The 26,276-nt window shown below is 37.9% G+C and overlaps 2 protein-coding genes across 2 annotated transcripts in view; both read left to right on the top strand.

The window, feature by feature from the left end:
- The window catches only part of LOC122755023 (dystonin-like), a 646,765-nt gene that overhangs the window by 452,353 nt on the left and 168,136 nt on the right, over window positions 1-26,276 (top strand). Inside the window, 8 exon segments of the mRNA XM_044003425.1 lie at window positions 8,032-8,160; window positions 13,396-13,484; window positions 15,444-15,576; window positions 16,911-22,448; window positions 23,083-23,232; window positions 23,416-23,631; window positions 23,800-23,946; window positions 25,694-25,927. Coding sequence (XP_043859360.1) covers window positions 8,032-8,160; window positions 13,396-13,484; window positions 15,444-15,576; window positions 16,911-22,448; window positions 23,083-23,232; window positions 23,416-23,631; window positions 23,800-23,946; window positions 25,694-25,927 — 6,636 coding nt within the window.
- Window positions 833-8,010, top strand: LOC122755703 (plectin-like). Its single transcript, XM_044004457.1, has 2 exons — window positions 833-3,616; window positions 4,363-8,010. Exons 1-2 carry the CDS (start codon window positions 971-973, stop codon window positions 6,271-6,273), a joined length of 4,557 nt encoding a protein of 1,518 aa, XP_043860392.1. The 5' UTR covers window positions 833-970; the 3' UTR covers window positions 6,274-8,010.

Raw genomic sequence — 26,276 nt, 5'->3', positions numbered from 1 at the left:
TTTCACCTTTAGAAATTACATATTTCTTTATTCCTTTTTTCCTCCCCACCCAGGTTTAGCTAAATTCAGATTAGTGTGAATAATGAATCTCCAGATGTATTCACAGGTATTCAGATTCTCACCATTCAAAATTATAATTATGTAACACATGGTCATTGCTCCATGTCCGATGGAAATATTCTATGCAGTTTCAAATAATTGACCATTTTTTGGGATTCATTATTCACACTAATCTGGATTAGCTACATTTCATGAGTATTTGCTAATATGTAGATTACTTTTAAAACTCTTTATTTTGTTTAATTTTTCAACATTTCACAATATAAGACATATGTTTTACTTTTCACAGGGCCAGCCAATAAACACTGAATTCTTTATTTTATTTCTGCATGTTATGTTCTTTTTTGTATTTAGCCCAACCTGTGTTGTTAACAGATGAATAGTGTGGTGTATAACAAGAACACTGAACTGTGGATCAGGAGACTAACTCTGGGCCTTGGGCAAGTTGCTTGTTAATCTCTTGGGACTTCACTTATATGGAAAATGAGTTTAGGCCAAATGTTCATTAAAGTCCCTCCCAGCTCTAAGAGTCTGTGTATTATCTAATAATCTTAAGAAAATTGTACCTTAGAGACAAAAAATGATTATTCAAATTTTTGTACATATTATGAATTCCTCTCATGAAAGATGTTTCTACTTGCAACTAATGGTTACTTTATGAAGCTTCCTCCCCAGAGCAGGTGTTGGTGGTGGTATTGGTGTTGGTGGTGGTGGTGGTGGTGTTGGCTTATTCTGAACTTTGACATCTTGGTTTGTAAGTACTTTTATTAGTTTTGCTTCAGATATTCTCGACTACAGTGGTAGCAGAACAGACTTGATATTTTTAATAAATTTCTTATAGATTAAAAGATGTAAGGAGACATCTCAACATGGAGCCTATTCAGAACTGCTTCAACAACAGAGAGCAACAATGGTGGAGAACAACAAACTCACAGGAAAGATCAGTGAGTTAGAGAAAATGTTAGATGAATTAAGAAAACAGAAGTTCCAGGTAGAACAAGAACTTCCCAAAGTAAAGGCAGCTGCAGAAAATGAGCTGAGAAAGCAACAGAGAAATGTGGAAGATATTGCTTTGAAGAAAATCAAGGCTGAGAGTGAAGCCAAGCAATATCGCTCTGAACTTGAGAGCATTGTGAAGGAGAAGATAGCAGCACAGCAAGAATTAGAGCGTGTGAAACGGCTTACATTAGAGGCGGAAGCTAAGAGAGCTGAGGTTGAAGAAAACCTCCGAAATTTCCGTCAGCAGTTAGACGAGCACACGATTACTAGAAGGACCTTGGAAGACTGTCTTAAAAGAAAAGACACAAGTCTCAGTGACTTGGAGCATCAGAAAAGCATGTTGATGGCAGAACTAAGGAGAAAAAAAGAAAGTGAGGAAGAACTCTTGAAACTCATGAAGCAGATGGAAGCAGACCTTGCGTTTCAAAAGAAAGTTGCAGAGAAACAGTTGCAAGAAAAGCAGAAAATCGAAACTGAAGCCAGGAGAAAAATAACAGAAATACAACTCTCTTGTGGAGAAAGTACATTGCCAGCCTGTACTATCATACAGGACACTCATGGAAAACAGAAAGCTGATGAACTGAAGCATCAGGTCCTTGAACTAACCCTTGCCAACCAAAAGGCTGAAAAGGAGGTAGGTGAGTTGAAATATGAGCTGAATTCCCTTCAACTTCAAAAAACATCATCTGAGGAAAAGGCTCGTTTGCTAAAAGAAAAGTTAGATGAAACAAATGACACATTAAGGTGCCTCAAGTTGGAGTTGGAGAAGAAAGACCAGGTAGAGCAGGGCTACTCTCAACAATTAACAGAACTTAGTAGGCAGTTGAACCAAACTACAGATAGAGCTCAAGAGGTAATGCAGGAAGCTAATGACCTGAAGAAGATAAAACATCATTATCAAGTGGAATTGGAATCTCTCCATCAGGAAAAGGGGAAGCTGAAAAGAGAAGTGGACCAAATCACTCAAGCTCGGGCACTAGCTGAAATGAACATTCAGCATTTGAATTCCAAGGTCTCTACTCTTCAGCATGAGAAGGCATTAGCTGATGAAAGAGCAAGATCCTGCCTAGGGAAATCAGAACATATCCTAACAGAAGCATTTGATAAAAGTCATGAGCAATTACTTCAAAATATCAAAGCAGAAAAAGAAAACAATCAAAAAATCCAGAAACTCAATGAAGACTTGGAAAAAAGTAATGAGTGGGCAGAGACGTTAAAACAGAAAGTGGATGAGCTCACCAGACAAAACAATGAAACTAAATTGATGATGCAGAGAATTCAGTCAGACTCGGAGAAGATTGTGCTGGAGAAACAAACTATTCAGCAAAAATGTGAGATCCTAAAAAATCAGGCAGACAGTTTTAAAGAACAGCTTCGTAACACAAATGAACACTTGCACAAGCAGACAAAAACAGAACAAGATTTCCTTAGGAAAATCAAATGTCTGGAGGAAGACTTGGCCAAAACTCAAAGTCTGGTCAATGAATTTAAGCAGAAGTGTGACCAGCAGGACATTATTATCCAGAATACTGAGAAGGAGGTTAGAAATCTGAATGCTGAGCTGAGTGCATCCAAAGAGGAAAAGAGACTCGGTGAGAAGAAGGTACAGATCCAGGAAGCCCAAGTGCAGGAATTAAATAATAGGTTGAAGAAGGTCCAAGATGAATTGCACCTAAAGACTATAGAGGAGCAGATGGCACACCAAAAGATGGTTCTGTTTCAGGAAGAATCTGCTAAGTTCAAACGCTCTGCAGAAGAATTTAGGAAGAAAGTAGAAAAATTAATGGACTCCAAAGTCGTCACTGAAAATGATCTTTCAGGCATAAGGCTTGATTTTGTATCTCTTCAGCGAGAAAACTGTATAGCCCAAGCGAATGCTAAGCTATATGAAACAGATATTAAAGAATTAGAAGGAAGACTACAACATTATCGAGAACAAATGCAGCAAGGAGAGAAGATGGAAGCACATCATTACCAAAAATGTCGTAAACTTGAGGAGGAGCTGATGGCACAGAAATGTGAGGTTGCAAACTTGAAGCAAAAAATGGACCAGCAGATAAAGGAGCATGAAAACCAGTTACTTTTGCTTCAGAGTGAGATCCAGAAAAGGAATTTGCCTAAAGATTGCAGTTTCAAACCAGACTTTGAAAGGAAAGTAAATGAGTATAAATACTGTGGCGACCTCTCTTCTAGGGGAATTGAGCAACTTCAACGAAAGACACAATCTCCTCTGTTGGGTTGGGAATCAAAAGGGTTTCCAAGTGAACAGATGGATGAACAAAGGCTTCATAAGAGTGCTGAACAGATAGCCAAAGAAGTCCAGTTCCGGCTACCAAGAGCTACGTTAGAGGATGAAAAAAGCCAGCAATGCTACTCTGAGTATTTTTCTCAGACGAGTACTGAGTTACAGATAACTTTTGATGAAACAAATCCAATTCCAAGACTATCAGAAATAGGAAAAATAAGAGATAAAGCTCTATACAATTCCATATCACCGATTAGATATCAAGATGATAACTCTGAAATGGAACTGGTGAAACTCATGAAGCCTTTGGAGGTATACTGTACTTTCTGTCAACTGTTAGCATTTTCAGCTCATTTTCCTCTTTCCTCCCTGTTTTCTTTAGTACTCTATTAATTGCTTAAAATAGTTATGAATTTAGCTAGCATTTATTTAATGTAGTTATTGTTTTATAGTTATAGTTGGGAAAAGAATGCTGCTACACTTTGCCAATATTTGGTAGATTTGTTTACATCTTAGATGTTATATCTTTAAAAAGTATTGAGATTAAGCATGTACAGATATATAATAAATTTCCCCAGGTCTTTAATATAGAAGTAAGGGAAAAAAAATAGAAGAACTAACCAGACACAGTAAATTCCTAACTTGCAGTGTAGGCAGATTTTATTTTAGTCATTTAATCTCAAAAATTGGGGTTATGAAAAAATTTCATACTTTTTATTTCTATAAAGCCTTTTTCTATAAAGGGAAGCATAGTACAGTGAATAGATCATGTGCTCTGGAATCAAATTCTTCCTTTTATACTTACTGTAGGTGTGACTTTGAGTAAGTCACTTAACTGCATTGGGCTTCATTTTCCTCATCTGCATGAAAGGGTTGGATCAGATGGTTTTTATAGACTCTTCCAATTCTAATTCTGTGATCCTTGTCATAACCTGTCTTCTTTATGATTTCTACAACTTTTATTCTGATCTCTGTTCTTTGAGAAATGGTGCTTGAATTAAGGGTGGATACAGTTCTTCAGATCAGTTCCTTACTGTTTTATAAATTCCTATTTCCAGATAGCTAAGAACAAGCAGTGTGATATGCATGTTGAAGTCACAGCAATAAAGCAAGAAAAAGACCTAGTTCCAGATCATGAAGAGCGGATACTTGAAGTATTCAGAACCTCAGATGGATTCAAGAGAGGAGAATTGCCTAAGTTGAATTCTACCAACTTAGAACAAGAGAATTTCCAAAATATTAGCAGAAGTTATGACTGTTCTGTCAGAGATGATGAATTTAAATTTCAGGGTCTCCAACACATGGTAACTGCCAGGCAGTTGGTTGAGGTGAAGCTTCTGGACATGGGCACAGTTGAGCAGCTGCGCCTTGGTCTCAAGTCTGTGGAAGACATTCAGAAAAGTCTTAGTAAGTTTTTGACTAAATCCACTGCGATTGCAGGGCTATACCTGGAGTCAACTAAAGAAAGAATGACATTTACCTTAGCAGCCAAGAAAATAATAATAGATAAAGCCCTGGCCTTAGCCTTTTTGGAAGCTCAAGCAGCAACAGGTTTTATTATTGATCCCATTTCAGGGCAGAAATATTCTGTGGAGGATGCACTTGTTAAGGGGCTTGTCGATAATGAATTCAAAGGTCGGCTCCTTGAGGCAGAGAAGGCAGTCCTAGGATATCTGCATGGTTCAAAGAAGTTGTCAGTGTTTCAAGCTATTGAGAGCAGGCTCCTTGAAAGAAGAAAAGGAAAGCATATCTTGGAGGCCCAGGTTGCATGTGGGGGAATTATTGATCCTGTGAGAAGTGTTCGACTGCCTCCAGAAATAGCTGTACAGTTGGGCTTGCTGAATAATGCCATTTTGCAATTCTTACATGAGCCATCAAGCAACACCAGGGCTTTCCCTAACCCCAATAACAAACAAGCTCTCTATTACTCTGAATTACTGAGAATGTGTGTCTTTGACATAGACAGCGGGTGCTTCTTGCTTCCATTTGGAGAAAGGAAAATTTCCAATCTTTCTGTAGAAAAAGCTCAGAAAATTTCTGTAGTAGACATAAAGACGGGAGCAGAACTGACTGCATTCAAGGCTTACCAAAGGAATCTTATCGAGAAAAACACCTATCTCGAGCTCTCAAGACAGCAGTATCAGTGGAAGGAAGCCACGTTCTTTGATTCCTGTGGAAAGGCTTCTCATCTGCTGACTGATGTTAAAACAGGATTGCAGTTTAGTATCAATGAGGCAGTGGAAGAGGGAGTGATTGACAGAGCTCTGGTTAAGAAATGTCAGGAAGGTATCATCACACCCACTGAGCTTGCTGATACTTTGCTGAGCAAGTTAGTTTCAAAGAAGAATTTAAACAGTCCAATTGCGGGATACTGGCTCTCTGATTCTGGCGAAAGGATCTCAGTCCTCAAAGCTTCACGCAGAAATTTGATTGATCGGATTACTGCCCTTAGATGCCTTGAAGCTCAAGTCAGTACAGGTGGTATCATTGACCCACTTACAGGCAGAAGGTACAGGGTGACCGAAGCTTTGCATAGAGGGTTAATTGACGAGTCATGTGCCCAACAGCTACGACAGTGTGAGGTGGTGTTCAGGGGGATTACTCATCCAGTCACTAACCAGACTATGTCTGTGGTTGAAGCTGTGAACACAAAGGTTCTGAGCATAGAACTTGGGATTCGATGTTTGGAGTTCCAGCACTTGACAGGTGGGTTAATCCATCCACAGTCTCAGGTGAGGTTGTCAATAGAAGAAGCTCTCAAGGAGGGCATCCTTGATGTCCTCACTGCTTCAAAGCTCAAAGATCAAAAGCCCCACGTCAGAGATATAATATGCCCCAAGACTAAAAGGAAGTTGACTTACAAGGAGGCCTTAGAGAAAGCGGATTTCGATTTTCACACAGGACTAAGACTCCTGGAAGCATCAGAGCCCCTCATGTCTGGGATTTCCAGTCTCTACTATTCTTCATAAAATTAAGTGACATTATATTATTGCTTAGGATATGACCTCATTTTAATCACTCAGTTGTAAGAAACTCTTAAAGTACTCACCACTGGTTTCTTGTCCTGTTGGAAACTGCTAGCATCTAAGAGTGTTTGTTATATTTAAAACCATGGCTGAAGAAGGATTGAAATGGTTTCACTTAGCTTTGAGATTAATTCTGTATACCTGTCTGAGAAAAGTCAAGTCTTCCTATATCTAAATGTGGACAAGATGAGCCCAATCAAAGTCACTATGTCCTCTCGCTCTTTTGGAGTTAGTCTAATCTTTACCAGCCCAGCCTCAGGCTAGGGGCCCCATATCCTGAATGATGCCGGACCTCGAGATTAACTATAAAGCGATTTTGGAGGACCACCAGGAACAAAAAAGAAACATCTGCCGCTGTCCCAGTGTACCTAGGTCTTTTGAGTTTCAGACTGTATTGCCAAATAAAATAAGTTTGCATTTCCTTGTGTTACACTTCCAGACATCTTAAAATAGTTAACAAAAGTCACACTTATTTTCAAGACATTGAAGTCCAATGCTAAGCAGTTTAAAATATATTTGTTGTGCTATGGGGGTGGGTGGAATTGACAGCTCATTGTTATTTGATTAGATACTGCTGGAAATCTATATTTTTCTGTGTATTTTTCTTCTGTGAACATGCTCTATATTACTCTGATTTGATGAGATATTCAAGACTCTTCTACATCAGTGACTCGACTTGAATGCTAATGCAAAGGCAGTAGTTCAAAGATTTTTTTTTATTCTATCATCTTTTTATTAATAAAATATTAATATTATTATGTGAGCCATATAAATATAAAAGAAAAGAGAGGTTATTGCAAACTAGAGTAGACAGGGAAGGCCTCGTGGAAGTGGTTTGGACCTTAAAGGATGGAAAATAAGTGATTGAGGAAAAAATTAATTGATGGAGGAAAAGTCAAGAAAAAACGTACTGGGAATTAAATGAGTGGAGCCTAGGGGCAGACCTACCTGGGCTTCTGTTGTCAAGTAGTGGCATATAGGGTTAGATAGAATGGACCCAGATCATAGAGATTTTTGAAAGCCAGGGTGAAACGCTCAGGCTTGATTCAGTAGGTAGTAGGGAGCCATTGTAAGCTCTTGAGCTGGAGAGGGGGAGATGACAAGTCAAATGCAAAGCATGGGTTCAAAAATCCAAGAGAAATGCTTTTCTAGTTATTTAGGCTAGAGACAATTTAGGGAAAAAAAAATCAAGCTCCATGTGGAGTTTGCCATTTATTTCTAATATATGTTTATATTGCACTACTTGAAGTGCCAAGAGGACTTTTGTTTAGCTGTATTCTACCACAAATTCATGATGGTCTGGTTACCAAGGTCAAAACCCCTTAAGATTCTCTCCAGCATGTCAGTTTCTCAGTTCAAAGATTTTAAGGTTTTGAATAAAGCTGCCATTTATGGTTTGTCATCTTGAACAACCACTTGGAAGTTAGATTGCTCTTTCTGCAAGGTTTCAGTGCAATTTGAAGCATTGCCCCACAGTTTGTGTTGCCTTCACAAAAATTTGTTGCCCCCTTTCTAGAGAAAGCATGAAAATCTTGATCACAGGAGAGTAACATATGGTCTGTGTGGTTATGTCAGTGAATAAAACATTCTACTAGCCCTGGTATGGATAATGGTATTTTCACACGTTTATTTGTTAAGCAGAATCTAACACCTCAATAACTTTACTATATATATATTTTTTTTACAACTCATGCTTGCCAGAAGTCACTGGAGGAAGAAAAGAAAGAACATGTTGAAAAAGCCAAAGAGCTACAGAAATGGGTGTCAAATATTAGCAAGACATTGAAAGAGGGCGAGAAGGCTGGCAAATCATCCTTCTCAAAGCAGCAGGTACTCACTCATGGTGTCTGTTTGGGGTTATGCCTGCTTCCTGGATATTATAATAAGGAACTGAAATCACTGTTTCCTTCTCAAAATTAAAAAAAGGTCTGTTATTAAGATGACTTTATCATGGTTAGGATATGAATTCTTGTTCTTAAAGAGTTCTAAACATGAAAAGACTAAAAAAATTAAAGCAAAAATAGGGAAAGAATCAACAAGCATTTATTAAGTGTACATTATGTGGCAGGGCAGCTAGGTGGCGCAGTGGATAAAGAACCGGCCTTGGATTCAGGAGTACCTGAGTTCAAATCCGGCCTCAGACACTTGACTTACTAGCTGTGTGACCCTGGGCAAGTCACTTAACCCCCATTGCCCAGCAAAAAAAAAAAAATTAAAAAAAAAAAGTGTACATTATGTGCCAGGCACTGTGCTAAGCAGTAGAGATACAAAATAAAGGCAACCCCCCCCAAAAACAACAACAACAACAACAACAACAAAACCCTGTCCTCAAGGAGCTTACATTCTAATGAGGGAGATACGTAAATAAATAGTTGCATATATGATACATACAGATTAGATGGAAAAGAACCTTAAAGGGGAAGGCTCTGGAAGTTTTTGGGGCTAGGGTGACATTTTAGAGAAGTCTTGAAGGAAGCCAAGGATTCCACAAGGTAGAGATGAGAAAGCAGAGTAAACCAGATGTGCACAGCCAGTACAAAGACTCAGAGATCAGAGATGGAGTGTCATGTATGAATTAGCCCAACTAGCATAATTTTGAACGTGTAAATCAGTTGATGTGCTTTTAATGAGCATGTTAGATATAGAGGAAATGTAGAAGTCAGACCAGAAAGCTTCTGTCTTATCTGCCTAAGTGCCAGATGTCCTGCTGTCCTGAAGATACAACATGGGATTCGAAAAATGCTGAATTAGGAATTAGGAGAACCACAAGTTCAAATGCTGCCTCTCATATTCTGGCCAAGTCATGGGATCATAGATTTTAAGATGGAAGAATCCTTAGAGGCCTTCTAGTCTGACTCCCTCTTTTTAACAGTCAAGGTGACAGAGGCCAAGGGAGGTTAAGTGACTTGACCAAGGTCATACAAGCAGTAACCCTCAGAGGTGGGATTTGAACCCAGGTCCTATGACTCTACATACATTGCTTTTTCCACTGAACCTTTCTGACCTTCAGGTCTTCATCTCTAAAATGGAGATAATTCTCAGAGGGATGCCTATTTTGAAGGATTATTGTGAAGTTCCCATGAGATAATACATGTAAAGCACTTTGAAAATATATAAATAGCTATTATTGCTTTCTTAATAAGGCAATCACTTCTTATGAATTCTTATCCTAGATGGAGTCCTTTTTATTACTCTCTAACAAAAGAGTGGTTTGCTTCATTTCCACTTGGGATCACCATATTTTTGAGATCTTTGTGCTCCACTAGCATCTACTGTAATTTGCTCCATAAACTCTGGTGGAGTGGTGGGGGTATCTTCTCTTCTTGCAGCTTATGGTCTGTGGCCACCATAGTGACTAATTATTCAGTGATTATTTTTTCTTGTTGAGTAAGTAGCATTTTCTGGCTCTGACATACTAGATGTGTGATCATAGGCATAGGGACTTCAGTCTTGGAATGTCAGGGAAAGTAATCTTCATTGTGAGAGTTAGACTTCCAAATCTACTTCTTGGAGGATTGTTTTCTTAGCAATCATTCCATCAGTCAAGCAGTCCACAAGCATTTATTAATCTAGTATGCTAAGTGCTAGGAATAAAAAGAAAATGAATAACTACAACAACCATTTCTCTCAAAGAGCTTACATTTCAGTGGAGGACACTGGATGTAAATAAGAAGACACACAAGAGATATAGTAGAAAATGGATGCTTAACCTGAAATCCACAAACACCTTGAAGATCTTTAGGGAAGTTCTGAATTTGAATGAAAAAAAAAGTTTGCATCTTTATTTTCACTAACTTCTAGCTGAAAATTATATTTCCTTCAATTAAAAAAGAGATTATTCTGAGAAGGGAGTGTATAGGCTTCACCAGACTGCCAAAGGGGTCCATGACACAAAAATGAATAAGAACTCCTGGAAGAGAAGAAAAATAACCTTAGAGAGAGAAAGAGGGAGGCTCAATTGGCTGGGGGTAAATTTGGGGAATCAAGAAAGGTCATCTGCAGGAGGTGCCTTTTGAACTGAGTCTTAAAAGAAGTTGGGGATATTAGGAGGTAGAGGTAAGGAAGGTTAACATTTCAGGCATGACAGACAGCCAACATAAAGGTATAGAAAGCAGAGATGGAGGAACAACATAGCTCATATTTATATGACACTTTATGGTTTACAAAAGTACCACAGATGCATCTTAGCTAATACACGGACATTTTACAAATAAAGAAAATGCTTTGTAAGCTAGAAAGTGCTATATAAATGTGATCTATTGTTTCACCTCCTTTTTTAACATTAGAGGAGTCCTAAGTCTTATTGTATAAATCTTCTTTCCAGCTGTGCACTGCTAAACACATGCCACCAAGTGACCCCTTAAAGTTTTCCTCATACAGTGTCTTATAATGTCATAGATGTAGTGCTGGAAGGGACCTCAGAGCCCATCTAAGCCACCCTTCCTTATTTTACAAATAGGACCCTGAGGCTGAGGGAGGCGTAGGGAAGTTAAATGTCTTGCCTGAGGTCATAGAGGCAGGAAGAATCTGAGATAGGATTCAAACCCACATTTTTTGATGACAGAGCCACTCCACTCCACTGTACCTCATTCCCCTCATAGAGATCGGTAGGTCTTCTGTAATTTCTGATTTTAGGGAGCTATCTGGGGCACTAAGAGATGGTCATATTCACGTACCTGTTATGTATCAGGGACAGGACTCAAACCCAGATCTTCATTTTTCCAAAGTGATTCTCTATCCACTCTGTTATGTTGCTGCACATAAGTCTAATAATAATTAACCTATGAGGTTTTCAAAATATGCTATATACATTATCTTATTTGAGTCTTATAGTAATCACTAGAGAAGGGGAGAGGGAAGGCACTGCAGCTATTAAACAGATTTTATAGAGAAGTGCTGTGACGTGTCGAGGCAATGGTTAAACCCAAGTTTTCCTAACACCAAGGCTGGCCTGTTCTCATCTATGTCATACTGTTCCAGTTCTGTATATTATTATTTTAATCAAATTAAAGGTATACAATAGTACAGGTTCTTTTTCCTAGATTATCTTTGTTATAAAATCACAATATTTCTCCCTCTTTTCTCTTTATAAAGAATTCTTAAAAAAAGAATGGTGAGGGGCAGCTAGATGGCGCAGTGGATAGAGCACTGGCCCTGGAGTCAGGAGTACCTGAGTTCAAATCCGGCCTCAGACACTTAACACTTACTGGCTGTGTGACCCTGGGCAAGTCACTTAACCCCAATTGCCTCACAAAAAAAAACCAAAAACAAAATAAAATGGTGAACCTTTCTGTTGCCCTTTAGAATAGATTTGTTCCTTATTTATTGCTCTTTAGGAAAACACAACTTTTGTGTGGTGGTGTGTAAACCTTTTTCATAATGATCGAGGGGTCTATTTCACTGCAAAGTGAGGCACAAAATAATGGTGCTCTAGAAGCGATGATGATAGTTAACAGTAACAACAACTAGCATTTATGTAGTACTTTAAGGTTCACAAAGCACTTCACAAATATTCTCTCATTTTATCCTCACAACGATGCTGGGAGTTGTGCTATTGTCATAGGTAGTTTCTTATCCCCATCTTACAGATGAGAAAACTGTGCTAGATAGAGGTTGAGAGACTTAGCTGTGTCTAAGTGTCTGAGACTGGATCAGAACAGAGGTATTCCTGATTCTAGGACACCAGTGTTCTGTCCACTATATTACCTAGCTGCCTATAAAAGTGGGGTAGCTGTGGTTTGGTGTGCTTCTGATAGATATAAGAAGTGATTATATCTCAAATTAAGTAGAGACTAAGTTAATTCAGAAAAGGGGAGGTAACAACATGCTATGGAGAAAATAAAATTGGTCTTGGCATTAGATACCTGGGAATTAGATGCTGGCTTTGCTGCTTATTAGCTATGGGACCTCAGTTTCATCATCTATAAAGTTAGATCAGACTAAGTGATTTCTAAGATCCCATCAATTTTGCTAGTTTCTCACTGTGTGAGACATGAGAATGCATACCTGTCTGTCTATCCTTGGCTATTTAAGAGATGGAATTGATCAAAAAGTAAATAGTCAAAAAATGCACAAAACTTTAAAAGGTATGTTTTGCTTCTTATTATTCAGATTATGGTTTAAATTATAAACATGTAAGACTTCCCAGCATCATTTGTCTTAAATCTGAGGTTGGTTAGAAGACTTTTGTGCACTTTTAAAGTTACTGTGGCATCATGCTTGAGCCTATTTAGGACATTAAGTGGAGGATTTTATGATCTTGGAGTTTTGAAATGCTCTATTTAATTGGCTTAGTACCATGACATTTCCAGTGTATTTTTGCTGATGCAAGGTAGCACCTGACAAATAGTGAACAGTTAACAAATGCTTGTTGATAGATTGATCAACCCAGTGGAAAATTGATGTCAGAAACAAGTTCATTAAGAAGTAATTCGATGAGGAAACATGAAAGGATGTGGCAAAATCTTGGTCTTTTTAAGAACAGGTTTTTACTAGCTGTGTGACTCTGGGCAAGTCATTTAACCCTCATTGCCCTGCAAAAAGAAAAAAAAAGTATGTTAACTTTAGTATTTATTTCTGGCTGGCTGATTTTTCTTTTCAGGGGGTGGGGAAGGAGAAAGGATCTTGTTCTTTGCTTTCGCCAATGTAGCAAGCTCCTAGAGTGAGAAAACTCCTTGTAGTGGGGGAAAATTGCTTTGGTTTCAAAGGACCTTGGGTTCAAATCTCAACTCTTATCCTAGTACTACCAGTGTAACCTTGGGCAAATACTTGGGCAAATCTCCCTTGGTCTCAGTTTCCTCATCTTCAGAATGAAAGGGGCTAGCAAATAGCCTCTGAGGTTCTGTCCAGTTCTAAATAACATCTGGTGAATGCAGGTTTGTGGAGGGTGAGAACTATTCCTGAAACATGAAATTCAGAAAAAAGTATCCTTGCTTCCTGACTGACTGCTAAAGCGAATAACTTGAATCCATTTGTGGATTCTACTTGTGGGCTGATGAAGAAATGCATTAATGGTCCTTATTGACTCTTTTTAGAAAGATGTAACTGTATTTTCTTCCCTTTCAGATTTCCAGTGAGGAAATTGCCACAAGGAGGGAACAGTTGTCTGAAGCCCTTCAAACCATACAGATGTTTCTCGCTAAACATGGTGATAAGTATGTTGGGTTTATAATTACTTGAGGTAAAGAAAAATGGAGTTAGAATAGCAAAGAAGAGAGGGAAGCTAAACTGCCAAGTCAGAAGATATCTGCTGCTGTGACAAGTAAATCAGCTTTATTGGGGCAGCTAGGTGGCACAGTGTGGATAGAGCACTGGGCCCGAAGGTGGGAGGACCTGAGGTCAAATCTCACCTCACAAACTTAATAGCTCTGGGCAAGTCACTTAACCCCAATTGGCCTCAAACATCCTGGGCCATCTCCAGTCATTCTGATATATATCTTGCCACTGGACCCAGATGGCTCTGGAGGAGAGAGTGAGGCTGGTGATCTTGCACAGCCTTCCCTCACTTAAATCCAATTCACTGCAAGTTAAGATACCACCTCTCCAATGTCATGGTCCTCTTCGAGAATAAAGGACAAACAGCAATAACCAGTTTTATTTCTGTGATGGAGCTACTTGTAGCATGGTGATACAGAATTTCTGCTCCTGGTGACTGGGAACTAACCCTTATAAAACTGCTTTTTCAGAGTCCTGTAGTGATATGGGAGGAAGGGAAATAAATAGGAATTTTGAGTGACATAGGGCAGTTTCTAGTGAAAGGGTATTCCTAGGTAATACTCTATCCTTGTGACTTCTTTGTCCTGTTATATCACATGCTTTTTTTTTTTTTTTGATGAAATGAGGGTTAAGTGACTCCCAGGGTCACACAGCTAGTAAGTGGCAAGTGCCAGAGGTCAAATTTGAACTCAGGTCCTCCTGAATCCAGGGCCAGTGCTTTTATCCACTGTGCCACCTAGCTGCCTCCAATATCACAAATTCTAAGAGATAAAAAGGGAGAAGAACAGTTCTCATTAGTTTAATTGGTAATTCAAATTCCTCAATTTTATTGCACTGTGGTGGAAAACTATGTTTTTATTGTTTATATTAAAGTGATGCACAAAGAAGTCATGTGATAGGACCAGACTGATACCACCAGTGTCTGGTTATTTTTTTTTTTTAATTTAACGTGCAAATGACCAATCTCCTATACTATTCTCACTCTCTCACATTTTAGTTTTCATGTTCACTCTGGTTCTATATTTTGAGAGTGAAATTAACAAATGATATTTCTCCATACTCTCTAATAGGTCCATGTACATTTAAAAAATTGTGTGTACTGATGAGCACCCAGTGTGTGCAAGTTTATATTGTGACAACCTTAACTCCCTTCTAGGTTGGCACTGACTCTCAAAAAATTGTTTTTATGGATGGTCTTTGACTTTTCTTTATGATATATAGATTATGGTCATTTAGTGAGCCCAGAATTTGTTTTGTGAGCCTGTGCTTATTTAGAGAAACAAGTTTTTCTTTCTTTCTTTCTTTTTCTTTTTCTTTTTTTTTTTTACAGTATATTGAGAAACATAGTGGCATAGAAGATAGAATTGGCCTTGGCAACATGGAGAACCATGTTTAAATCTTGACTGACATACTGCCTGTATGACCCTGGGCAAGTCACTTAACCTAATGCCTTAGATAACTTTCTAAGAATATCATTAAGGTGCAGAAGTGCTGACCTGCATTTGTAGAGGGAATCTGCTCACCTGGGACTTCCCCATCTTAGTGAAATCACAGGTCTCTAAAATCTTCACAGAATCACAGAAATTTACCTTTTCACCTTTTAACAATTGTCCTTTATTTCTGTTTTTTAAAAAAATCGCTCCTATTTGGGGGCAGCTAGGTGGTACAGTGGATAAAACACTGGCCTTGGATTCAGGAGGACCTGCGTTCAAATGCGGCCTCAGACACTTGACATTTACTAGCTGTGTGACTGTGGACAAGTCACTTAATCCTCAATGCCCCACAAAAAATCACTTTTTGATTTTTTTTTAAATGAAAAAAGAATTTTTTAATTTAAAAATTATTTTTTATTATTTAAAAAAATTCTTATTTATTTAAAAAAATCACATTTATTTTAGATTGACTGATGAAGAAAGAAATGAAATGGAAAAGCAAGTGAAATCTCTTCAAGAAGGTTACAACTTATTCAGTGACTCTCTGAAACAACTTCAGGAATCCCACATTCTAAGAGATGAAAAGGTGGAAGAGAAGGTAATAGTACAGAAAATTCTCATTGGTTTACTTTTTACTACCTTTTCAGATTCCTCAATTTTATTGCATGATTGTGGAAAACTATTTTCATATTGGTCAAATTCCACTGGATTTTGTATGTATAAAAATCTTGGATGAAGTGCGTTTAAATGCTTGCAGGTTCAAAAGTGGTATATAGCAAATGCATCTTACTCATGCTGATCATCAACTTTTGTGAAGTCTTAATCTCTGCCTTGCATGATGAAAGATATAAGAAGCATTCATTTCCTAACTCATGTCTTTAAAAACCATTCTTCTAATATGAAATAATGCTCTGCATTATTATTTCTTATAAATGATACTATGTAATGCCCCAGGGCAGTCTGTGGTTTATCGTTTCTAAAGAAGAAGTTATTAACCTGGGGTCTGCCAACTTAAAACATAATTTTTATAAGTATTTCAATATATTGGTTTCCTTTGAAATCCTATGTATTTTAATTTAGGCATTTAAATGCATTCAGAGAAGGGGTCCACAGTCTTTGATAGAAAGCCAAAGGGAGGCATGACACAAAAAAAGGTTAAGAGTTATTGCTTTTAAGGGATTCTCTAAGACCTTAAGAATGCCCAAGAGTATCTTTTAGGATTTGTTTTATTTCCAAAGTTACCATGGAAATATTATTTGAATACTTCTGGGCTGAATGTTCTACTGAGAATTAACTCTTCTTATGTGGAAACTCAGGTTTACATTTCACTTATTTAAATTTGAATTAAATCTTAAGTATTTGTTCTTGGAATTTCCCACTGTATACTCACATATCCAAACAGAAAGGTCCAGTAACCCTAAATATCACATTCAAATTGACATTTCCCAACCTTGTGGATAGTCTCCACAAAAATTAATTGCAATATGGGGGTCCTGCTTGACTCTATAGAAATGATGTATGCTGTAAACATGAGTAGCATGGTGTTTGGTCTCTTCTTTGTCCATACAATCTAACCTGACTCAGATGCAGAAAGCATGACTTGCCTTCTAAGTATAGGTTCTGTTTTCTCGTTGTCATCATCTATTCTACTCTGTCTTCACTAACCCTGTTTATATACACAGAGATAAGTTTTCAATTCACAGATGCATGTTGATTTCAAAGCTTTTATCACATCCTGTGCTGTTGAATAGATCACTGACATAGATCACTTGTGCATTTGAGCTGCCTAACATTCACAACATTGCTACAGCCCTGGTAAGTAGAGGATTTTATGTTGAAATGTATTCTTAAAAAAAAAAATCAAGTTTTATAAGAATTATTTCTACTTATGTGAAATCAACTAAAACTAGATATTTTGCATTTCCCTTTTAGCTGGATAAAGTCATTGCAGGTACCATTGATCAAACAACTGGAGAAGTCCTTTCAGTCTTTCATTCAATTTTAAAAGGCCTTGTTGATTATGAAACTGGAATCAGGTTGCTGGAGATGCAACTAGTTCTCTCTGGTCTAATTTCACCAGAGCTAAGAAAATGTTTTGACCTTCAGGAGGCTGAAAATCATGGCCTTATTGATGGACAGATTCTGATTCAACTTGAGGAACTAGGTAAAGCTAAGGAAACTATTTCATCAGTATCATCTACAACTATCCCAGTTCTAGATGCTTTTGATAAAGGTATGATTTCAGAATCTGTGGCCATCAGGATTCTTGAGATACAGCTTTCCACAGGGTTTTTGATCATCCCATCCACAGGAGAGTTCCTGACCTTACAGAAGGCTTTTCAGAGAAACCTGATTTCTTCAGCATTGTTTTCCAAACTCTTGGAAAGGCAAAACATATGCAAAGACCTTATTGATCCAAATACTTCAGAGAAGGTCTCCTTAGTAGATATGGTTCAAAGAAGTATCCTACATGAAAATACTGGAATGCGACTGCTACCTATTAGACCACGAGAAGGAGGTAGAATAACACTAAAATGTGGACGGAGGATCAGTATTTTAAGGGCAGCTCATGAAGGCCTCATAGATCGTGAAACCATGTTTAGACTGATAGGAGCACAACTTCTTTCAGGCGGTTTGATTGATTCTGACTCAGGACAAAGAATGACCGTTGAAGAAGCCATGCAGGAAGGGGCAATTGACTTAGGTACAGCTAACTGTATTCTCACTCATCAGGTGCAAACAGGTGGGATCATAAGTTCAAATCCCCCCAAACGCTTAACGGTAGATGAAGCAGTCCAGTGCAATTTAATATCATCTAGCAGTGCACTTTTGATACTAGAAGCGCAAAAGGGCTTTGTTGGACTCATTTGGCCTCATTCTGGTGAAATATTTCCTGCATCTTCCTCATTGCAGCAGGAGTTGATTACAAATGAATTGGCATACAAAATACTCAATGGCAGACAAAAAATAGCTGCTCTTTATATTCCTGAGACTTCCCAAGTCATTGATCTGGATGCTGCTGCACAGTTAGGTGTGATAGATCATAATACAGCATTTATTTTAAAAAATGTCATACTGCCTGATAAAATGCCTGATGCGGGAGATCTGAACACTTCTTGTAAAACTGCCAGACGGTGGTTATCCACTTGTGAGTTTCAACCATCAACCATGTTCCAGGAATATACACAGCAAGAAGATAATTCACATGGAGGAGAGCATATGGAAACTCAGACGTTAGAACAATCACAGAATTTATTCCTGTCTTATTTGATGATAAATAGCTATATGGATGCAAACACAGGGGAAAGACTTTTGCTATATGATGGAGACTTAGATGAAGCTATCAGTATGCTATTGGAAAATGGAAATACAGCATTTAGTGCAATGTCAGCAAAAAAAGAATTTATTGGCACAAATTTAAGACAATTTGGGGATGTTTTATTTAGTAGTACTGTGAATGAAAAGGATGATTGCTCCCCAAGTAGTTCTGATAGGACTTGTTTCACAGAGCCGGAGAATGGAATAGCTCTTCCAAATATGAAAAGTACAGTCAGTGAAGGACTTAACAAAAAGGACAATCACCATATCAGCAATGAGTGTGATCAGCTGAAATGCCTGCCTCAAATCATGTTGGCTAACTGTAAAACTAAGGACTTGTCTGATGTTCACATTCTAAATGATGGAGTAGATTTAGTACAACCTAGAAAGATGGATGATGAATTGCTTAGTGGTGATTATGAAAATGAATTTAAAAGTTGCAGAGATGGAAATCAGGTAGGAATAAGTGCCAGTGTAGATAATTGCACTTATTCTGGAAATATTCAAAACGATTTTCCAAGTGATGCAGACAAACCTTTTTTCGGAGTCTCTACCACCAGAAGACTTTGTCCTCCAGATGAAATAGAAAACCAAGATAACAGGATCAAGGACCCCAATACCTCTGAAAATTCTTCAGGTGAAAATCACTTATTCCATTCAGATCAAATGGGAGTCCATCAGGGAAGTAATAATAGTGTGTTTACCCCAGATAGCAGCTTCCAGAAATCTCTCATTTCTTCTTTGCCATTCAGAGATCAAGCTATATTACTTGATCCAGAAACTGCAGAAAGTTTTCAAGGTAGACTTCTGGACAATATAGATGTTAGCACCAGTCTACCAAGAGGATCATCTGAATTAAATTCATTAGATACTGATTGTAATGCTTCCCAACTGCAGTGTCAGAGGGATGATTTTGACAGTTCAGAATATTCAGGGAATCAGAGTAAGGTCCAAAAAATGCAAGATGATGTTTCTCACCCAGAATCCAAAAGCAATCAGAATGACTCTGAGCTTGAAGAATACTCGGTCAGCTCAACCCTGAGCAGTGATACAGAGAGTGCGGATGTACCTGATATTTGTGGAATCCATCATCTTGAGGAAACTAATAGGGCTAAAGATTCTCAAGACTCTCAGTTAGAGGGGAGTGAAAGTGACACAGAGAGTGATGAGGATTCATATAGTACTCCACTGTTAGAAGATGATGACCACGATTCTCTACTTCTTGAAGACGATGATTATGATTGTTTGGAACCTGAAGACTTTGATATGCTGCAGCGTGAAGCAGATGGTACCCCTCATCGTGGATGTGTTTGTGCTGGCATTTCAGTGGGGAGCAAAAGCCACGTAGTTACCCAAGGGCGAAAACCAGATCTGATAAATATGGAAGAGGAAACACAGTCTCTTCAAGAATTTTTCAAGATATCCAAAGAGAATGAATTACATTCTAATGAAAGATTAAACTCAGATTCTGTTAGCATTGAGGTGGCAAATGGCAGGTTGCTGGACACTATATCAGAAGAGGAAAGTATGAATAATTGTGAAGATGATGTGCCTGGGACAGTAACACCAAAAAATACGGAAGGAAAGGAGAACTACCATGCTTTATCAGAAGCACGTGAAGCTGGACATTTGGTAGGCAGAAGAGAACAAGATGAATTTGGGCAAGAAGTTGGATTTGATGTTGAGCAAAATGTTCAATGCACGCAAAATGAGGACAGTTACAGAAATCAGAAACACCTATCTGATGTTAATGAGCAGATGGAATATGATGGGAATAAGGTGCTTGAAAAGTCCACATCTCAGGATAAGGAAGGAAGCATCATAGATATACAAGTACCAGCTACTTCACATGAAAAGAAAGACAGTGATGAAATTGGTGGGAGTAGTATGATGAAGGTAAAATCCACCAAAGAAACTCAGAAATTTCCCAATTTAGAAATATTCCAAGATGTTAATATTCCACAGCCAGAATCAACCAGTGAAACTAATTTAAGTGGCAAAGGAGTCATCCTTCCAGAATATATGTCTGAGATTATTGGTCAAAGCAGGGAAAGTCAAGCTACTATTGAAAGGGACCTTGAGGAGTTTGCAGAAAACAAACTTACATTACAGTCCCTCATTCATGGTAAAGAATCAGGAATAAGTTTTGGTGCTGATAGTGTTTTATCTAGTAATAGTGATTCAGGGGTCACAGAGACAAAGATAATACAACCAGGTTCAGACTCCCTGTTTGTAGCAAAAGGTGGAAATCATCATACTGCGAGCTTGACATGTACAACTGAAAACATATGGTCTGATGGTGATGTAATAGAAAAACCTTTCCAAGCAAGTCATTCCTGTATAACGATAGACTCCATTGATCAGGATTACCAAAAAAATGAAACAGATTATCAAATTCGAGGGCAAGATGGCAAGAGAAAAGTGCTTATAAAAGAAGATGTATCAATTCCACCTGAGGTTAAACCACTTGAGAGAAGTGTAAGCGAATATGATAAAGATTTGAAATGTTTTCCTGGTGAAGGTACTTGCCCATTTCCAGAAATCACAAGCAATGAGGAATATGGTCAGATAGAGAAGGTGAAGGAAGCAGGTATAGATCTTTCAAATGAACCAAAGGATTTACATGTCTTAACAGTTAAGAAAAATCCTGTTCATTTGGAGAACCTTGGAGAAATATTTGACACATCTGCTTCCAAAGTAGTAAGTGAAATTTATATCATATCTGAAGGAAATTCAAATAAAGAAACTGAAAGTCATTCTGACAAGTTTCTCAGTGAACCTGAGGAAGAAGTGGATTTGTTCTCTTACTTGAAAAAATGTGCAAAACATATAACGGTAAAAGAGAACTTGAACCCAGACAAAAGTGATTCCTGTACCGCTGGGAAAAATAAAATCATAGAGAATGATTCAAAGGTGGAACCCTCCACTGAATTAAATTCAGATATCCACATCCCTATTTTAACTTCTGACCTTTTAACTGATAAACAGTTTCAATCAGAAGTTATTGGTACTAGCAAAAAGAAGATAGGCATTACTCAGGAAGATGTGTGTATGAATGAGATAGCTTTAAGTCTTAATACTAAAGAACCAGACTTAGGAAAAGAATCTGAGATTACTCAACTAACTTCAGAAGAGGGAACATCTACACTTTCAGATTTGCCTCTTAGAACCCTAGATAACGTGAGTAAAAATGCCGATGTGCAGACTGAACTTGAGATACCTATGTGTAAAAGGGAAATTACAAACAAGGCCAGTGATGTTTCTGACATTGAAATCTCATCCTTGGAAATAAATAATAAGAAAGAAGCAACTGGGCCACAGCCACTGAAAGAACAGACTTCTCCAGAATCACATGCAACAGAAATGCAGACTCCTGAATTATCTTATTTATTAGTTGATGACTTAAAGGATATTTTAAAAAGCAGGTTGAAAGGAGGCCATATATTCTTTGGGGAAGAAGGTGACTTTTCCTCCTTTTCAGAAAGGAACATTTTAGTGCAGAACTTACTTAAAATGGTTGGCCTAACACCCTTGGGAAAAAAACCATCCAGTAAGTTCAGTGACTCTAAAACAAGTGATTACAGTACAGTTTCACAGATGACTTATCCTTCAGAAGTAAAACCAGAGATCCATGAAAATCCATCTCCCCTTTGGCCTGCAAATCTAAGACCTGAGCTGCTCCTTGACATTTTGAAACAGAGCCAGTGTGGCCAAAAGATTTCAGGGGCATTTGAAATCATGAAAGAAATAGCCCCGAATGAGAATGACTCAGAGAGAAATAATATTCAGTCAAAAGTTCTCCCATTACAACTTGAAAATATCCTCCACATCCTCCTTGCTGATGAACATTCCCCCAAATTAGAACTGGTTGGCGATCTAAACAGAAATCTGCCTGCTAGTTTTCAGACTGAAGGTGAACAGACATATGGCCCCAGTGACAGTCCTAAAATCAAGGAAGGCCATGGCTCCTTTAACTCAGAAAACATACAAGGAACTGACCTAATAGCATCAACACCAAGTGAATCATTGGAGTACAATACAGGTTTCCAAAGTGAGCAGCCACTTGAGACATTACACAACATTTCCCCCAATAAGTTGGAATATACTTTGGATTCAAAAGAAGTTGCTTCTAGAAACAGTCCCTTGGCAAAAGTAAGTAATATTTCATTCCTAATATTTTATGTTGAAGCATGAATCTTTTGAAAGTGATTCTGGGGGCGGCTAGGTGGCGCAGTGGATAAAGCACCGGCCCTGAAGTTAGGAGTACCTGAGTTCAAATTCGGCCTCAGACACTTAACAATTACTAGCTGTGTGACCCTGGGTAAGTCACTTAACCCCAATTGCCTCACTAAAAAAAAAAAAAAAAAAAAAAGAAAGTGATTCTATACTGCAATGTGGTGTGGTTGAGGCAGTGTTATTGTGAAAAGTACACTGGCCTTGGGCTTAACAAACCTGGGTTTGAATCTTGGTTTTCTACATATTCTCTGTGTGGTGTTATGCATGCCACAGCATTTCTCCAGGCCTCAATTTCCCCATCAATAAACTGCAGGTGGTTGGTGCAGGGGGGTGAAAGGAGTAAAATAATTTGATCTCTAAGCATTACTTCAAATCCTCTGTGTGTGTGTGTGTGTGTGTGTGTGTGTGTATACACATACATACACATCACATTTCTCTGTGATTATTTTATAAAGACCTAAAATTTCCACTTGTAGTATAAATCAGATTGCTATTATTTTTCATTTGTGAGAAAAGCTATTGATTTAGAAATATCCAAACTCACTTTCAGTTTCCTAGTGTATTACAGCTGTGTTTGCAGCACACTGAAAAAATGCATGGGTATTTGACAATGCTTCAAGACATGAAACTTCCTTTGGACAATGAACAGCCCCTTGATAACAATCTAGAAACTTTGAAAAATCAACTTCAACAATTAGAGGTAAGAACTGTATGCTGACTGTTCGTGAAGGATGTTAAATGAAAGGTGGCTTTTGAGAATTAGCAATATTCTTTACAGTTATATTTTAAAATTTCTGGTTAAGAAATTACCTGGTTAATAAATTGATAAATGTCTATGCCATTATAAAATATTAATTTGCTATTTTCTTTATTTTCTTTGTAGTCATTTGAATTGGGATTGGCTCCATTTTCTGCTCTTGTAAGAAAGGACATGAAGTTGGCTGAAGAATTCCTGAATTCTCATACCAGCAATATTCCCGAAAAACATCTTGAGGACTTAATTATAAGCCACAAGAAATTGCAAGCAGTGTTGTTGTCCCTGTATGATTTATCTTCAAAAAGAACTAAACAAATCACATTAGCTATAGATTCTGAAATGGTAGGCATACACTTTTAAATGTTAAATCAGTTGAATTCTCATACCTTTGAATTATACCTTATACTGGAATCACTGAATTTTTATAACTTCAAAAATTTTTTTTGTTGAGAATTTTAAACGAAAGCATTTGCAATTTTTGGTAATGAATGAAAAAAAATTATTTTCTAGTCCAAACTGTCAGCTTCCCATGAAGAATTTCTACATAAACTTCAGAACTTTGCAGATTGGATCACAGAGAGGAGGAAGACTGTGAATGATCTTGTGGAAGTTAGTGGTGATGGGAAAAATGTGAAGGAAACCCTGGGATTGCTCAAGGCAAGTGTCACTTCATTAATATGATGATTGGTAATGAGCCTGTGATTTCCTTGATATAGGGAAATTCCAGATGTAGAAATACCCTCTACTTAATGCAGTTCTGCCCTTTCCCTGCACCTTATAGTCTTAGGGAGTCTACTAGAGCAGGTTAAATAATGAACTCAGAATTACACAGTGAGGATGTGTCTGAGGGAGGTCTTATCTTCCTGGATGCAAGTCCAGAGAGTCATCAGTGGAGCCTGGAGAACTGTGAAGACATGGCTGGTCTGGATACTTACCTTAAAATAGAGGTTCTGAGTGCATTCTCAGTCAGAGAAAGGGGCCACAGAAACAGACTGAACTACCAGGGTAAGAAAGACATTCGTGTTTCCCTCAGTCATATGTAAGTTTCTTGAGGGCAGGGACAGCTTCATTTTTGCCATCGCATACCTAGCACATAGATTTGTAATAAATAATTGTTGACTGAGTGAGACAAACCAATAAAAAACTGACCATAGCTGACGTTAAAAGGAAAATCACCATTGCTTTATAGCCAATGGATCCTTTAATGCCTTGCCCAAGGTCTACTACATTTTTTCTCTTCCATATATTCCCTTACACATTTTTTATTTTGAATTTATGGTTCAGGAGACAGAAGCTTCCTTACATGTCTTTTGGCAGATGATCTTTTGAACCAATAATGGCCCATGGACAAACACTTTATTTTTATATATTCAGGAGACATACATTTCAGGCTCTTTGTACCGTGTCCTTTATTGAAGGGAAATACTGTATTATGGCCTTGGGGTAAAGCTTTCATTTGACTTCTTCACTTTGAGGAGTCTAACTTCCCAATGTTTATTTCCTAAGCAGTGTGTTGTTCATTTGTTCCAGTCATGTCTGACTCTTTATGACCCCATATACAGTTTTCTTGCCAAAGATACTGGAAGGGTTTGCTATTTTCTTCTCCAGTTCATTTTGCAGATGAGGAAACTGAGGCAGACAGGATTAAGCAACTTGCCCAGAGTCACACAGCTAGGAAGTATCCAAGGCTGGATTTGAACTCAGGTCTTGGTCTTCTATTCACTGGGTCACCTAGCTGCCCTTCTAAGCAGTAGGCTTGGCTGATTACCGAAGAGGTTTATGTGTTACCAACCAGACATGATTTTGTGGATAGAAAACTAGATTTGAAGGCTCGAAGGTCTCATTGTGACATTAGGTGTGAACAAGTCATTTAAACTCTCTGGGTCTTCATTTCTTTGTCTCTGAGAGAGGGACAATAACACCTATGAAACCCGCATGCAGTCAGGTGGCATCATTCCAATCCTTACAGTTTGCAAAATACTTCGCAAACCTCAAAACATTATGCAAATGTTATTGTTAGCAAAAGAATAATTATTTAACGTGTGGGCCTTTTCTGTGTTTTAAATATATTTAACGTGTGGGCCTTTTCTGTGTTTTAAATATAGAGAAATAAGGCCTTTACCTTTTTTTTGTTTATGGCTTAAATTCAATAAGTATCTATAGGGAAAACATGCTATGAAGAGAAGCAATGTTCTCCATCTCTCTCTTTAGTTACATCACGTTTATTGTTGTAGAGCTTAGGGGAGCTATCCCACTTAGGGAAAGGACAGGCATTAGTAAACACCCTTAACTTTGCTTGGACTAATATTGTAAGAAAGGGAATATTTAATAAATATGATATTATTAAAATGTACTATAGCCCGATAAACATACTTGCTGGTGATTTTTACTATTCTCTTCACAGACTGTGTTAAAAGAACTTGGCCATAGCAAAATTCAGCTGGAGACTACAGCCTTTGATGTCCAGTTTTTCATTTCTGAATATGCCCAAGATCTCTCTCCTAACCAAAGCAAGCAGCTGTTGAGGCTTTTAAATACCACTCAGAAATGTTTTCATGATGTACAGGAATCAATAACAGCCCAAATGGAAATTTTAGAGACTCAGTTGCACATAGAACAAGATCTCAGTGATCAGAAGGTTTGCTTTTCTATGTGGAGTATGTCTTTTCTATTTTAAGGTCATTAGTAAGACATCGCAATGTGGCTATCAGTGAATATGTAATATTAGGAAATACATGATAGAGAGCCACTGGTCCATTGGTTATAAATGAATATTCATTGTTCATAATCTGAAATGTGATGCTTGTCTTCATGATGTTATAAAGATATTTGGGATTGATTTATATGTCAATAACTTTCCATGCCTGCCAGAAACTGCCTTCTTTAGTTGAGATGGTTCATTTTGGAAAGAGTGGGAATTTTTTACATGCGCTTAGAAATAGGAAGTGATGATGGCTACCATATTACTGGGCAACATTTCTTTAAGG

The sequence above is a fragment of the Dromiciops gliroides genome, chromosome 4 (assembly GCF_019393635.1).
Source record: "Dromiciops gliroides isolate mDroGli1 chromosome 4, mDroGli1.pri, whole genome shotgun sequence".
Classification (NCBI taxonomy): Eukaryota; Metazoa; Chordata; class Mammalia; order Microbiotheria; family Microbiotheriidae; genus Dromiciops; species Dromiciops gliroides.
This window is presented reverse-complemented; position numbering and strand designations above follow the sequence as displayed.